The 17,196-nt window shown below is 46.9% G+C and overlaps 1 protein-coding gene across 7 annotated transcripts in view; it reads left to right on the plus strand.

Annotated features, from left to right (window-relative positions):
* gria2b (glutamate receptor, ionotropic, AMPA 2b) overlaps positions 1 to 17,196 on the plus strand; it is a 35,706-nt gene that overhangs the window by 3,594 nt on the left and 14,916 nt on the right. For all 7 annotated transcript variants that reach the window (XR_003978326.1, XR_003978327.1, XM_030368655.1 and 4 more), the window contains exon 3: positions 13,500 to 13,739. Coding sequence is in view for 5 of the 7 variants with exons in the window: in XM_030368655.1 (XP_030224515.1) it covers positions 13,500 to 13,739 (240 nt within the window). In the remaining 2 variants the exon portion in view is untranslated. The remainder of the gene's footprint in view (positions 1 to 13,499; positions 13,740 to 17,196) is intronic.

The following is a 17,196-nucleotide window of genomic DNA, read 5'->3' on the forward strand; positions in this document are numbered from 1 at the left end:
TAGAGTAGACCCCCTACCAGATGGACTAGAGTACAACACCTACCAGATGGACCAGAGTACCCCACCTACCAGAGGGACTAGAGTAGACCCCCTACCAGATGGACTAGAGTAGACCCCCTACCAGATGGACTAGAGTACACCACCTACCAGATTGACTAGAGTATACCCCCTACCAGATGGACTAGAGTACACCACCTACCAGATGGACTAGAGTAGACCCCCTACCAGATGGACTAGAGTACACCACCTACCAGATGGACTAGAGTAGACCCCCTACCAGATGGACTAGAGTATACCCCCTACCAGATGGACTAGAGTACACCACCTACCAGATGGACTAGAGTAGACCCCCTACCAGATGGACTAGAGTATACCCCCTACCAGATGGACTAGAGCACACCACCTACCAGATGGACTAGAGTAGACCCCCTACCAGATGGACTAGAGTAGACCCCCTACCAGATGGACTAGAGTACACCACCTACCAGATTGACTAGAGTAGACCCCCTACCAGATGGTTCTAGTGTAGACCTACCAGATGGTTTAAGTGTAGACCTACCAGATGGTACCACAGGAGACTCACCTACCAGATGGTACCAGAGTACACCACCTACCAGATGGTACCAGAGTACACCACCTACCAGATGGTACCAGAGGAGACTCACCTTCCCGATGGTACCAGAAGGTGGGACCAGGACCTCCAGATGGTGACTGGTCTCCTGTAGAGCAGATTGACCAGATATAAACAACAGGACATCTTGACAGAGCAGACCTCCTCGCCTGAAAGGAGAAGGTAAAGCGTGGAGGGGTAGGGTAACATCACGGGTGTCAGGTGTACAAACTGGAGGGCCAGAGTCCTGGTGTGTGTCAAGGTTCCACTCAGACGTACCGCCGTCAATCTGTCGACCAGCAGCTTGACTCTGACTCCGCAGAGCTTCATGGTGTTTAGCTGTGAGGATCATTCTGGCCTCAAGGAGAAGCAGCGATGGATGTGGAGGTACGGGCGTCGTTCAAGACAGACATCCTACTGAATATCTGAGAGACTCTCTGTACTCTTGCCGAATTTGGATGGAATTAAAGAAAACCCTCTTCTGAAAAGAAGGTAAAGGCTCCCTTCAGACCTCTGTTCATATTTAAAGTCTCCGTTCAGTCTAATAAAACACATCGCTCCCCAGACCTGAACTCTTTCCGCTGGCGCTGCTGTTTTACTTTAAATCATAAGACGGTGAGGCTCAGTCCCTCAAATCAAACGCAGATAGAACTACACACACACACACACCACACACACACACACACACACACACACACAACACATATTACACAACACCACTCACACATACCACACAGCCACTCCACACACAACACACAACACCACACAACACCACACTTACACACACACACAACACACAACACCACACACGCACACCACACACACACACTAAACACTCACACCACACACTCACACACCACAAACACACACCTCACGCATGTCCGTGATAATGTTTGACTTTGACTTGGTTCGTCTGAGTCTCTGACTTCAGCGCGTGGCGACGGCAGAGCCTGGTAACGGACGGACGTCTGTGTGTTCAGTACTTACCACCACGTGGGAGTTAATTATTTCCTTTAATTAGACGTCATTAGTTGTTTTGAATTAAAGATTAAGCTGCTTGATGGCATCGGTCTTGCTGGTGGCAGCACCTGTTCTGAGGACTCTTATTTTGAAGGCAGGCGGAAAATATTCTGCGCTCTACAAATAAAAGTACAATTAGGTAGTATCAAGATTTAGTTGGTCTCTGTGTTGAGGCTCAGTATTTAGCAGGATCTGCTGGTTGTGTCGCTGTTTCATGGCTCCCTATTTAACAGGATGTGTAGGTGGGGTCTCTGTGTGGAGGCTCAGTATTTAAACAGATGTGTAGGTTTGGTCTCTGTTGAGAGGCTCAGTATATAGCAGGATGTTCTGATTGTTTGTCCATGTTGAGGCTCAGTATTTAGCAGGACGTGTAGGTTACGTCTCTGTTACGAGGCTCAGTATTCACCAGGATGTGCTGGTTGTGCCTCTGTTTCAAGGCTCAGTACTTAACAGAATGTGTAGGTTGGGTCTCTGTGTTGAGGCTCAGTATCTAGCAGGATGTGTGTATCTGGGTTCAGGCATCCAGCTGTTTTTTCATCTTTCTCATCCCATGATTGACGTCCTCACGCTTTAAACAATGTGCCGATCCGGTGTGACGCCCCTTGCGGTGCAGAGGTGTGGAGGGGGGGGAACACCTTATCAAGCGGTTGTCGTGTCCAATTCATCAGACTCTGCCTTGCTGGGCACCCCTCCCCCCCCCCCTCTCCTCGGCTGTGATGGCCCGCTGAATCACAGCGCTGTGGTTAGGAGATAACGGATGGCAGAGTGACGGCTGGGATCAGTTTGTTACCTGGGGACCAGGGACTACGGAGGAGAGGCCACGACACAGACCAGGTTCTACTGCTTCAGGATCCATGTGATTCAAGATGGAGACTCAGAGCAAAGGTCCAGGCCTCAGTCTGCTGTCACTATGTGAAGCTTTGATAAGGGAAGGTTTGTTACAGTGGGTGTGTTCCTATTGGTGGATAATATACTGGTCATAGTGTAGGTGTGTTCCTGTAGGTTGATGATATACTGGTCACACAGTAGTTGTGTTCTTATGATAGGTACTTAGTGAGTGTGTTCTAGATGTTCTGGCTCTAGATGAGTGTGTTCTAGACGGTCTGGTTCTAAATGAGCGTCATCGAGACGTTCTAAGTGAGTGTGATCCATACGTTCTGGTTCTAAGTGAGTGTGTTCTAGACGTTCTGGTTCTAAGTGGGTGTGTTCTAGACCTCCTAAGTGAGTGTGATCTATACGTTCTGGTTCTAAGTGAGTGTGTTCTAGACGTTCTAAATGAGTGTGCTTTAGACATTCTGGTTCTAAGTGAGCATGTTCTAGCCGTCCTAAGTGAGTGTGTTCTAGACGTTCTAAGTGAGCGTGTTCTTGACGTTCTGGTTCTAAGTGAGTGTGTTCTAGACGTCCTAAATGAGTGTGTTCTGGACATTCTGGTTCTAAGTGAGCGTGTTCTAGACGTTCCAAGTGAGTGTGTTCTGGATGTTCTGGGTGAGTGTCTCCATGTGTGGACGTGTTCTGGCTGCTCAGACTGGATGAGGAGTGTCTGAGTGGCTGCGTGTCTGCGTGGGCTCGCTTCTCTCCAGAGCACCCTCCTGTATCCCTGGCCGGTTGTCATGGCAGCAGCAGCTGGGTGCTGTGGTGATGTGGTGGATGTGAGGACCCAGCTCCATCAGGGTGCTCTGGTGTTTCCAGGGAAAGGTCAGCAGCCCTACTGTACCTGGATTACAGCACAGGGGTGCGGTCAGGAATCCAGTGGTAGGGCAGCTGGGACGGACTGAGGGCCAGGCCAGGACATCATGGTACTGACTACATGGTGCTGACAGCATTACAGACGTCTGTATGTCTATCTTACTACATACAGTATTGGGGACGTCTGTATGTATATCTTACTACATACAGTATTGCAGACGTCTGTATGTCTATCTTACTACATACAGTATTGGAGACGTCTTTATGTATATCTTACTAGATATTGGAGACGTCTGTATTTATATCTTACTACATACAGTTTTACAGACGTCTGTATGCCTATCTTACTACATAAAGTATTACAGACGTCTGTATGTATATCTTACTACCTACAGTATTACAGACGTCTGTATGTATATCTTACTAAATACAGTATTGGAGACGTCTGTATGTCTATCGTACTACATACAGTATTGGGGACGTCCGTATGTATATCTTACTCCATACAGTATTTGAGACGTCTGTATGTATATCTTACTAGATACAGTATTGGAGACGTCTATATGTCTATCTTACTACATACAGTATTGGGGACGTCCGTATGTATATCTTACTAGATATTGGAGACGTCTGTATGTATATCTTACTACATAATAATAATAATACATTTTATTTAACAGCGCCTTTCAGGTCACTCAAGGACACTTTACAAGTTTAAAACAATTTAAAACAAGGGCAAACAAATAACAAAACCATTAATAGTGCACCATTAAAGTAAAAAAACATGACAACTACAGTGAAAATGCTATCCTGAAAAGGTGGGTTTTGAGAGAGGATTTGAGGATTTACATACAGTATTGGAGACGTCTGTATTTCTATCTTACTACATACAGTATTACAGACGTCTGTATGTCTATCTTATTGCATACAGTATTACAGGCGTATGTATGTACATCTTAATACATGCTTACAGATAGTATTAAGGGTATTAAGTATGCATATCCTATCATGGACATAATTCCTCTCTATTCCATCGGCACAGAGACTTTAGACTTTACCTGGGTGGGGCCTATTAGGGTGGTGGTGTTGTACATTAGGGTCGAAGTGTACATTAGGGTGGTGTTGTCCATTAGGGTGGTGGTGTTGTACATTAGGGTGGTGGTGGGGTACATTCGGGTGGTGGTGTTGTACATTAGGGTGGTGGTGGGGTACATTAGGGTGGTGGTGTTGTACATTAGGGTGGTGGTGGGGTAAATTAGGGTGGTGGTGGGGTACATCAGGGTGGTGGTGTTGTACATTAGGGTGGTGGTGGGTACATTAGGGTGGTGGTGTTGTACATTAGGGTGGTCGTGGGGTACATTAGGGTGGTGGTGGGTACATTAGGGTGCCGGTGTTGTACATTAGGGTGTTGGTGTTGTACATTAGGGTGGTGGTGTTGTATATTAGTGTTGTGTTGGGGTACATTAGGGTGGTGGTGTTGTACATTAGGGTGGTGGTGTTGTACATTAGGGTGGTGGTGTTGTACATTAGTGTTGTGGTGGGGTACATTAGGGTGGTGGTGTTGTACATTAGTATTGTGGTGGGGTACATTAGGGTGGTGGTGTTGTACATTAGGGTGGTGGTGTTGTACATTAGTGTTGTGGTGGGGTACATTAGGGTGGTGGTGTTGTACATTAGGGTGGTGGTGTTGTACATTAGGGTGGCGGTGTTGTACATTAGTGTTGTGGTGGGGTACATTAGGGTGGTGGTGTTGTACATTAGGGTGGTGGTGGGGTACATTAGGGTGGTGGTGTTGTACATTACTACATACATTTTACATTAGGGCGGTGTTGTCCATTAGGATGGTGTTGTACATTAGGGTGTTGGTGGGGTATATTAGGGTGGTGTTGTACATAAGGGTGGTGTTGATGTACATTAGGGTGGTGGTACATTAGGAACACTTCAAGCGATGGATTAATTCAGCTGGAGGATGAATAGAGGGGGCACATGACCCACTTTAAAGATGCAAGCGTTCAGTTTCCATGGCAACCCCCCTCCTCCCTGGTCCTCCTTCACTTTGCCTTCGCTGGAGAGAGGTGGCTACACATCCTTATTGATGACCACTAAAGACTTCTTTTTATTTCATATTCAATAAAAATACGACCAGATAATTATCTGGAGATTTGTTCTAGAGAGGATGTGTAGCCTCCTCTCTCCAGCGAAGGCAATGTGATATATAATATAGTATATAGCTGTGTGTATATCTATATCTATATCTATATCTATATCTATATCTATAGATAGATAGATAGATAGATACATAGATACATAGATATATATAGTGTAAAGTGTTCAGGCTGCTTCTCCTCCTCCATGTAGGAGAAGCAGCCTGAACAATGTTGAGCCTGTTTGGGAGGAGCTTAGTGGCTGGTGTGTTTCAAATGTCTACCGATGTAAGAGCAACACAGCACTGTGTGTGTGTGTGTGTGTGTGTGTGTGTGTGTGTGTGTGTGTGTGTGTGTGTGTGTGTGTGTGTGTGTGTGTGTGTGTGTGTGTGTGTGTGTGTGTGTGCGTGCGTGCGTGCGCGCGTGTGTGTGTGTGTGTGTGTGTGTGTGTGTGTGTGTGCCAGCATGTCTGTGTGCATGTGTGTGTGTGTGCTCGTGCATGTGTGTGTGTGTGTGTGTGTCTGTGTGTGTGTGTGTGTGTGTGTTTGTTTGCGTCTGCGTGGGCATGTTTGATCCTCTTCAACACCGTGTCTTTGACATTGTGTGTCCTTTGTACTGACCAGGGACCCTTGTTAATTAGGAAACCAAACGTCCATCCTGACTTTAATAGAACAACACCTCAGAGGCCCCCCTCCCCCCAGAACCCCTCCTCCATGAACGCCTTCCCCCAGACCCTCCCAGAACCCCTCCTAGACCCTCACAGACCCCCTCCTCCAAGACCCTAGCAGACCCCCTCCTCCTAGACCCTCACAGACCCCCTCCTCCAAGACCCTAGCAGACCCCCTCCTCCTACACCCTCACAGACCCTCTCCTCCTAGACCCTCACAGACCCCCTCCCAGACCCCCAGACCCCCTCCAAGACCCTCACAGGCCCCCTCCTCCAAGACCCCCTCCTCCAAGACCCTCACAGACCCCCTCCGTCAAGACCCTCACAGACCCCCTCCCAGACCCCCCCCTCCCAGACCCTCCCAGACCCCCTCAACCCCTCCCAGACCCCCTCCTCCCAGAACCCCTCCCAGACCCTTACAGACCCCCTCCTCCCAGACCCCCTCCTCCCAGACCCCTCCCAGAACCCCTTCTACACCCTCACAGACCCCCTCCTCCCAGACCCTCCTAGACCCTCCCAGACCCCCTCCCAGATTCACTCCCAGACCCTCCAAGACCCCCTCTTAGACCCTCCCAGACCCCCTCCCAGACCCCCTCCTCCCAGAACCCCTCCTAGACCCCGAGACCCTTGGCCTCTCCCGTGGCCCCAGAAGGAGGCCCCAGAAGGAGGCCCCAGAAGGAGGCCAGCTAAGTGGGACGGTGGTTATTTTCAGCTCCGTGTTCCTCCGGTAACCTTGGAGCATCTAGGAGCTGGAGGAGGTTCAGCTGAAGGGTGGACCTCGCCTCGTCTTTGGGAGGAGATGGAGCAGGGGGGGCACTCCGTCACTGGGAGGAGATGTAGCAGGAGGTTCGGCTGATGGGTGGAACTCACTCCTGGGGGCTTTAGGAGTTGTGTAGGAGGAGAGGCTGGACCTCCCTCGTGGAGGAGCAGGCTTTAGGAGCGATGTGGGAGGAGAGGGTGTGTCCTTTTCTCCTGGCTCCACCAGTCATGGGAACCACTGCTTCAGAGGAGGAGACAGGAGGGGCTCTCTGATGGCTGGGGTGGGATTCAAGTCCTCATGGAGAACATAGAGGGGGATAGGTGATAGAAGATAGAGGGGATAGGTGATAGAAGATAGAGGGGATAGGTGATAGAAGAAAGAGGGAATAGGGGATAGAAGATAGAGGTGCAAGGTGATAGAAGATAGAGGGGATAGGTGATAGAATATAGAGGGGATAGGTGATAGAAGATAGAGGCGAAAGGTGATAGAAGAAAGAGGGGAATGGTGATAGAAGATAGAGGGGAAAGGTGATAGATGATAGAGGGGATAGGTGATAGAAGATAGAGGGGAAAGGTGATAGAAGATAGAGGGGAAAGGTGATATAACATAGAGGGGATAGGTGATATAAGATAGAGTGGATAGGTGATAGAAGAAAGAGGGAATTGGTGATAAAAGTTAAAGGGGCAAGGTGGTAGAAGATAGGGGGGAAAGGTGAGAGAAGATAGAGGGGAAAGGTGATAGAAGATAGAGGGGATAGGTGATAGAAGATAGAGGGGAAAGGTGAGAAGATAGAGGAGATAGGTGATAGAAGATAGAGAGGAAAAGTGATAGAAGATAGAGGTGATGGAAAATAGGGGATAGATGATAGAAGATAGAGATGATAGTACATAGAGGTGAAATGAGATAGAAGATAGAAGTGATAGAACATAGAGGCAATAGGTGATAGAACATAGAGGAGATAGATGATAGAAGTTAGTGGTGATAGAACATAGAGGGTATAGGTGATAGAAGATAGAGGGATAGGTAATAACGGGGATAAATGGTAGATGGTAGAGCTGGTATATAGAAGAGAAAGATTGGACAAGAGGTGGTGCTCTATAGATGGGGGCTGTAGCGGAGATGACATGTGGCAGCTGGAGCCAACAGTTCTGCTGAGGAATAGAAAAGCATTGAAATGAATGTGACCTTTGACCTCCTCCGATTGATTATCTGTGTGACGCTATCTCTGAAGATAGCTCCTCTCCCCTGCTCCGTACACTCTCCTCTCTGTCTCTCCTCCACTTATTTTCTCCTCTCCCCCCTCCTCCTCCCCCTCCTCCTCTCCCTCCTCCTTCTCCCTCCTCCTCCCTCTTCTCCCTCCTGCCCCCCTCCCTCTCCTCCTCTCCCTCCTCCTTCTCCCTCCTCCCCCCTCCTCCTCCCTCTCCTCCTCCCCCTCCTCCTTCTCCCTCCTCCCCCCTCCTCCTCCAACTCCTCCTCCTCTTCCTCCCTCTCGTCCTCCCCCCTCCTCCTCCCTCTCGTCCTCCCCCCTCCTCCTCCCACTCCTCCTCCTCTTCCTCGCTCTCCTCCTCCCCCCTCCTTCCTTGACCTAACAAAACATTGAGGTGTTAATTATCCATCCTCTTAGTTGTCATGTTTCCGTGGCGATCAAATCATACCAGCTGCAGCATTATGGATCCCTCCTGATGACATCACAGCTCCTAAATCACCGTGACAACATTCGGACTGCGCATTAATATTCGTTGCGGCGGGTCTTGTCTTATCTCAGCGTGAGTTGTGGACGAACAGAGATCAGCGCTCTGCTCATTATGGAGCGCTGCTCACGGGAACAGATCCTCACTGAGCTCAGTGTTCAGAACATCAACACACTCACACTGGCACACACAAACACACACACACAGTCACACACAAAGTGACACATGCACACACACACACACACACACACACACACACACACACACACTGACACACACACACACACACTCACACACACACACACACAGCCACACACAAAGTGACACATGCACACACACACACACACACACACACACACACACACACACACACTGACACACACACACACACACACACACACACACACACACACACACAAACACACACACACACTGACACACACACACGCACACACAAACACACACAGGAACAGCCTTGTGTTGTTCTGACACTGTTAGATACTACTCATGAGGATTTCCGTTATCTCTGTTGTCTCCCAACATTCCCCACGAAGACTGTATCCTGCAGTTAACAGGAAGGAGTCGAGAGCCGTCCCGACGCTGGTCTGCCAGACCCCATGAGCAGCCTGGTCTCTGACCGACTGGATAATGAGAGCTTCCAGTCCGGAGGAGCAGCCTGGTCTAGTCTCTACCCTCCTCTACTCTACTCTACTCTACTCTACTCTACTCTACTCTACTCTACTCTACTCTACTCTACTCTACTCTACCCTCTGCTCCCTACACTCTACCCTCCTCTACTCTACTCTCTACTCTACTCTACTCTACTCTACTCTCTGCTCCCTACTCTGTACCCTCCTATACTCTTCTCTACTCTACTCTCTGCTCAACTCTACTCTCTGCTCTCTACTCTTTACTCTAGTCTCTGCCTCTCTACTCTACTCTCTACTCTCTACTATATTCTCTGCTCTACTCTTTAGTCTACTCTATACTCTAGTCCCTACTATACTCTCTGCTCTCTACTCTACTCTCTACTCTTCTCTCTATCGGTCTAAAGGGTTGAGTTCTTGTGTTGCTCTTTGTTGAGCAGAGCTTGGTGTGATCTGACGGCTCCAGTCCTCTACTGACGCCCAGCCAATCAGAGCGCAGCCCCAGGCGCCCCCTGGGGCTCCGTGTTGGGTCTCAGACTGTGGTGGTAGGGGAGCATGAGCTGACTGTGATCCGAGCCGCGGAGGCCAGGAGAGCGCCACGTCTACGCAGCTCAGAGCTCCTCTGTCGCTGGGATTATTCAAAGCAGCTCCCAGCGCTCCTCAGAGAACCGCGTGTCATTAGGACGTAAACACCTTCCAGCACATCGGCTGATTATACACACATTACCACATGATGGAGAACATCGGATCAGAACCAGCCCCGGGTGGGGGGACAAGACCCAAGGCAGTGGGCTCTCTGAGCCCAGAACACCTCGTGTGTTTACCTCTTTGTCTTTCTGACAATCAGCCGTTCTATTTCTACCTTGATGTGTCTCTCTGTCTCTAGCTGTGTGGTTGTTGACGTGGCCCCGGCTGTACCAGCATGTTAGCATCACAGCGTTGTGTCCTGAGGAACCGGCCTCAGTGTCCAGAGTTTAGAGAGAGTTTGAAAGGAAGCCTTGTTCAGTCTGTCCTCATGGGTGTAGCACCAGGACTCTGACACATTGCCGCAAAGTCTAAGCAGAACACTGAAGACGATGGAGGGTTAGGGGGCATAGCACCGCAGGACAGCTCTCTGTATCAAAGAAACCTCTCTGTACAACGCTCTGAATCAAGGACAGCTCTCTGTATCAAGGATACCTCTCCGTATCAAGGATACCTCTCTGTATAAAGGACACCACTCTGTATCAAGGACACCTCTCTGTACACCTCTCTGTATCAAGGACACCTCTCTGTACACCTCTCTGTATCAAGGACACCTCTCTGTACACATCTCTGTATCAAGGACACCTCTCTGTACACCTCTCTGTATCAAGGACACCTCTCTGTACACCTCTCTGTACAACTCTCTGTATCAAGGACACCTCTCTGTACACCTCTCTGTACAACTCTCTGTATCAAGGACTCCTCTCTGTACACCTCTCTGTATCAAGGACACCTCTCTGTACACCTCTCTGTACAACTCTCTGTATCAAGGAAACCTATCTGTACAACTCTCTGTATCAAGGACACCTCTCTGTACAGCTCTCTGTATCAAGGAAAACTCTGTACACCTCTCTGTATCAAGGACAGCTCTCTGTACAGCTCTCTGTATCAAGGACAACTCTGTACACCTCTCTGTATCAAGGACAGCTCTCAGCGGCACATACATGTTGATACATGTTGTCCTCTTCATGTTGTTCTCTACATACATTGTGATACATATTGTTCTCGTCATACTGTACATGTTGTCCTCTACATGTTGTTCTCTACATACAAATGAGTGGAGCAACGGATCACGGATTACCCGTGATCCGTACGGATCAACCCTCACGGTTCGGGACGCAAGTGATCCGCGGATCGGCTTTGCAAAAACAAAAACAAAAAAGTTGTCCGTTCACGTGATCGGCGCATGTTTAAAGGACAATTCCGGTATATAGCACATTGATCCCCCTTTCTGGTTTGTCTAGGATGAAATATAGTTGTTGACACTAGGGATCGACCGATATATCGGTCGGCCGATATTATCTGCCGATATTCGCGTTTTTTACGTGTATCGGTATCGGCCGATGCGCGGCCGATTTTCGCCGATTTTTTTTTTTTTTTTTTTTTTTTTTTTTTTTTTAACTTGTTCTACCTCACCTGTTTTTACTATTTGTTAAATATAGTTTTTTATATTGAAGTTCAATAAATGTTCCTTTTTTTTAATTGAGACTTGTAACATTTGTTATCAGTGTCATTTTTATGATTGAGGTAGCAAAAAAAAAATAAAAAAAAAATAAAAAAAAAGTAGTATCGGCTCTAAATATCGGTATCGCCGTATCGGCGTATCGGCTAAGGCTGATGAAAAAATATCGGTATCGTATCGGCCCTAAAAAATCCGTATCGGTCGATCCCTAGTTGACACCAAAAGGTTGACTATTGGTCCCGTCTCAGGTTTTATTTGGGATTTTGTAAATCCCATTTAACCGGAACCGGAAACAGATATGAGGCTGTTTATGTTTGGTTTTAGTCTTTTCGCTCGGTTCTCCGTCTCAACAGTAGGGCTAGAACCGAGCGAAAAGACTACAACCAGCCCCCCTTTCCGTTTCCGGTCACCGAGCAATGAGTTTTTCCAACAGAAAACAATGGATTTACAAAATGCCAAATAAAACACGGCAGATACTGTATTTCGCTAGGATATTTGATGGAACAAAAGATGAGGATGTCTGCATTCCCTGGGGAGAGTGTAGACTCTACACTCTCCCCAGGCAATGCAGACATCCTCATCTTTTTGAAAAGGAATTTAGAGTTGGAAACCCAGGTCTGCTATGCTTCCTTTGGACACAGGTTTATTATTTTATTTACTATCCATGTTTAAAATAAGAAGGATAAATGCCTCAGTTTGCACCTTAGATTGTTTTCAAATATTTAATCTATACATTGGAAGGACATCTTGATTTAAGTTTTTATTTGTGTCGACACAAGCTATGTTTTTAAATATGCTTAAAGGAAAGAGGATTATTACCAAATTTTTCACATTATTTGCTTTTAACACATTTGAAGGTTTTATTTGAAGTCACATTTGTGTTGTTGATCCGAAAATGATCTGACCCGTGACCCAAAAACCGTGACATGACCCGAACCGCGAGTTGTGCGAGCCGTTGCACCCCTAATACATGTTGAGACATGTTGGCCTCTACATACATGTTGATTCATGTTGCCCTCTCCCTCCATGTTCCCCTGTCCAGTTGCTCTGTAGCAGCACATTCCGCGGTGCTGAGATGCTGACACCACTTAAGGGAAGGGGGCTTCAGCCGTCTAATGGATGGACCCTAGTGTCAGCAGGCCCATCTCAACAGGGTGTAGGGGAGGATGACATACACCGTGGGACACTCCCCCCTGGTCAATCACTCTGATTAACTCACCCCTGATCAATATGCATTAACAAGCAGCAGCGCATCTCCGGATCTCAGGCCAATGTGGAGAACCGGCCTCCATAACCACATCACTTAGTCCATCGATACGGTCTCTACCAAGACTTTCTCGTCTCCGTCTGAGCAGGACCTTCTCGCAGGATCAGGAGGGGTGAGGGTTTAGGGGCTGGTCCGCAGTCCTCTCGGTAGGAGACCAGCGCTCCCCGGGGGACGTTGGGCAGGACGTCCTGATAACCAACCGGGACCACAGCTCCTCTGGTGGCCACAGACCACTTTAAGAAAGTCTTTCATTCAGGCACAGAGACCACGTTCCAGTGTGTTTATATATCTCTATATATATAATATCACAGCTTCTGGGAAAGAGGCTGCTGTTAAAATGGAAAAACAGAACTAATGAGAACCAGTCACAGTAATATATCATAAAAATATATCAATAAATGTAAGCCATCAGTGCCCCAACTCAAAGGGGTTCTGTGTCGTACCGGTCTGACTGGTTCTCTGTTCTCTGTGATAGGTTCTGTGTGGTCTGACTGGTTCTCTGTTCTCTGTGTTAGGTTCTCCTGGTCTGACTGGTTCTCTGTTCTCTGTGTTAGGTTCTCCTGGTCCGACTGGTTCTCTGTTCTCTGTAACAGGTTCTCCTGGTCTGACTGGTTCTCTGTTCTCTGTAACAGGTTCTGTGTCCTCCCCCGCTGACTGGTTCTCTGTTCTCTGTAACAGGTTCTCCTGGTCTGACTGGTTCTCTGTTCTCTGCAACAGGTTCTGTGTCCTCCCGGTCTGACCGGTTCTCTGTTCTCTGTATTAGCTTCTCCTGGTCTGACTGGTTCTCTGTCCTCTGTCCAGTCTGCTCCCAGTACGCCCGGGGTGTGTACGCCATCTTCGGCTTCTACGATAAGAAGAGTGTGAACACCATCACGTCGTTCTGCGGGACGCTGCACGTGTCATTCATCACGCCCAGCTTTCCTCTGGACGGCACCCAGCAGTTCATCCTGCAGATGAGACCCGACATCAAAGGCCCCCTGCTGAGCCTCATCGAGTACTACAAGTGGGACAAGTTCGCCTACCTCTACGACAGCGACCGAGGTAGGACTTTCTGCCTGTCTGTCTGTCTGTCTGCCTTCCTGCCTGTCTGTCTGTCTGTCTGTCTGTCTGTCTGTCTGTCTGTCTGTCTGTCTGTCTGTCTGTCTGTCTGTCGGTCTGCCTGTCAGTCTGTCTGTCTGCCTGTCTGTCTGCCTGTCTGTCTGCCTATCTGTCTGTCTGCCTGCCTGTCTGTCTGTCTGTCTCTCTATCTGTCTGTGTGTCTGCCTGTCTGTCTCTATCTATCTGTCTATCTGTCTGACTGCCTGCCTGTCTACCTGTCTGTCTATCTGCTTGCCTGTCTGTCTGCCTGCCTCTCTGTCTGTCTGTCTTTCTGTCTGTCTCCTGCCCAGTGTGATAGATACCGTGGTCATGCTGTAGGTGTTGAAGGTTGTGTTCATTGTTGTTTGAGACCCCAGTGGCTCTTGGGTAATGCGCTCCAGAAGTCACAACCTCGTGGACTTGACGTAACGTTTACCTTCAACCTGAAACCAGTTTGTTCAAACGCAGATGCACCGCACACATGTAGGGAAAACAGAGGTTACCCGAAGGAACTTTATCAGAAGGTTTTACATCTTTGTGTTGTTATATTCAATCTGAATAAATAGCAAAGAGACATTCTGCACAATAGCTCAGATATTGCTACAATTACTGTAGTATTACTGTAGTATTCAATTCAATTCAATTCAATTCAATTCAATTCAATCCTCAATTGCCCCCTGGGGACAAATACATTTTTTTTTTATTTTGAATTTGAATTTGTATAACTGTAATATTACAGTAGTATAACTGAACTTTTACTTTAGTATAACTGCCCCATTGAGTAATTGGATTGACAAAGCTGCTGACTGAACAGCTTTCAACCAACAGTAAATCACTAGTGAATGTATCATGCTCTCCCTCCCGTTACAAACTGGAGTTTAAACGTGTCCAACAGCACAATCATCAGAAGACACAACACCACCATAACCCCTGGCTACTGGTGCCTAACCCTTTAAGTATATAGGTTGTATAGTAGATTGCAAACTAAATATCTGATATTTTTACAAGATTATAGTACAGCATGCAGTTACAGTATAGTCTATATGTTGGGTAGGAGATTGTACAGTATACAGTATACAGTACAGTATACAGTATAGTATATATGTTGGTTAGGAGATAGTAAAGTAAACACAGTATACAGTATATATGTTGGGTAGGAGATTGTAGACGAGTGTACAGTATATAGTTTAAAGTTCAGTATTCGGTATATAGTAGAGTATACAGTATACAGTTTATATGTTGGGTAAGTGATAGTACAGTATACAGTATACAGTTAAGTATATGTATTGGGTGGGAGATAGTACAGTATACAGTATACAATATACAGTATATAGTACAGTATATATGGTGGGTAGGAGATGGTACAGTAAACAAATAATACAGTATACAGTATAATATCAATCTCGGGGCGGAGATAGTACAGTAAACACAGTATACAGTACAGTATACAATATACAGTACAGTATATATGTTGGGTTGAAGATAGTGCATAAACAGTATACAGTACAGTATGTTGATCAGTAGAATACAGTTTCCAGTACACACAGTACACAGTTTAGTTGGTTTTTAGGCGGTAACCAGGAAGTATACTAGGTTGTTTAGCTTCATACTAACGCTACGCACATCTTATTGCTATCGCTATGCGCGGCTGAGGGTCTCCCTGTTGCCATGACCCCATCCCGGAGCGTCATGTTAATTAGGTCAATGGCATCCCTCTCGTTCCCATGGCAACTGCACTCTGGTGGCCTGGTGCTCTGTGTAGAGATATGCATATACCTACAATGTATATATATATACTAGAGCTGTCAAGCGATTAAAATATTTAATCGTGATTAATCGCATTAATGTCATAGTTAACTCACGATTAATCGCAAATTATTTTTCTATGCTAAATATCCCTTGATTTTTTTGTCCCATAATTCTTCTCATTTTAATTCTCTTATCAACATGGTGAAGTGCATCGGCTTGCCTTGTGCAAATGATTTTTTATTGATAACAACATTGGCATATACTGATCAAAACAGGATGATACAAAAAAAGAGCCTATAGTGCAATTAAACGACTGCTTTGAACAAATGTCATTTGAACATAGCAGTCAGGCTACTGATTCTTTGTTTTGAGCCAAAGAAAAAAAAATAATAATAATAATAATATATTTTTTTCAAATAAAATAATTTCGTTAATCTCGCGATAATTTTTTTAACGCCGTTAGAATTGGTTTGCGTTAACGCCGTTAATAACGCGTTTAACTGACAGCTCTAATATACCTATATACTGTATGTATGTATGTATGTATGTATGTATGTATGTATGTATGTATGTATGTATGTATGTATGTATATTTACAGAATATGTATGTGTATAGGTATATGTATAGACTCATAGACACACATGGAGGGAGAGGGAGACAGAATGAGGGAGGGAGAAAGAGAGAGTGGAAGGGAGAGAGAGAGAGAGAGAGAGAGAGAGAGAGAGAGAGAGAGAGAGAGAGAGAGAGAGAGAGAGAGAGAGAGAGAGAGAGAGAGAGAGAGAGAGAGAGAGAGAGAGAGAGAGAGAGAGAGAGAGAGAGAGAGAGTGAGGGAGGGAGAGAGAGAGACAGAGTGAGGGAGGGAGGGAGAGAGAGAGACAGAGAGAGAGAGAGAGAGAGTGAGAGAGAATTTAATAGAGAGGGAGCGAGAGAGACGAGCGTGGAAGAGAGGTGAAGAGAGAGATGGGGGAGGCATGAGGAGTGATGGGGGGGTTAGAGTGGGTGTGTGAAGAAGAGAAGACCGATGTCCTGATCGCAGTAATCTACAGACCACCGTTTCCTGTCAGGTTTATAGTGACGAGGTTGTGATACATATATATATATATATATATAGATAATATATATATATATATATATATAAACAAGAGAAACCACATAACCATGGTTGTTCAGTTGGATTTAGAACAGATCTGGTGTGAGTCTGCTCCCCTCCTCCCGTTCTGCACTTACAAAGGTCTGGCCTCTAGTGGAGGTCCTGCTTCTAGCGGAGGTCTGGCCTCTAGTGAAGGTCTGGCCTCTAGTAAAGGTCTGGCCTCTAGTGAAGGTCCTGCCTCTAGTGGAGGTCTGGCCTCTAGTGAAGGTCTGGCCTCTAGTGAAGGTCCTGCCTCTAGTGGAGGTCTGGCCTCTAGTGAAGGTCTGGCCTCTAGTAAAGGTCTGGCCTCTAGTGAAGGTCCTGCCTCTAGTGGAGGTCTGGCCTCTAGTGAAGGTCCTGCCTCTAGTGAAGGTCTGGCCTCTAGTAAAGGTCTGGCCTCTAGGGAAGGTCCTGCCTCTAGTGGAGGTCTGGCCTCTAGTGAAGGTCCTGCCTCTAGTGGAGGTCTGGCCTCTAGTGAAGGTCCTGCCTCTAGTGGAGGTCTGGCCTCTAGTGAAGGTCCTGCCTCTAGTGCAGGTCTGGCC

The sequence above is a fragment of the Gadus morhua genome, chromosome 10, assembly GCF_902167405.1.
Source record: "Gadus morhua chromosome 10, gadMor3.0, whole genome shotgun sequence".
Lineage (NCBI taxonomy): Eukaryota > Metazoa > Chordata > Actinopteri > Gadiformes > Gadidae > Gadus > Gadus morhua.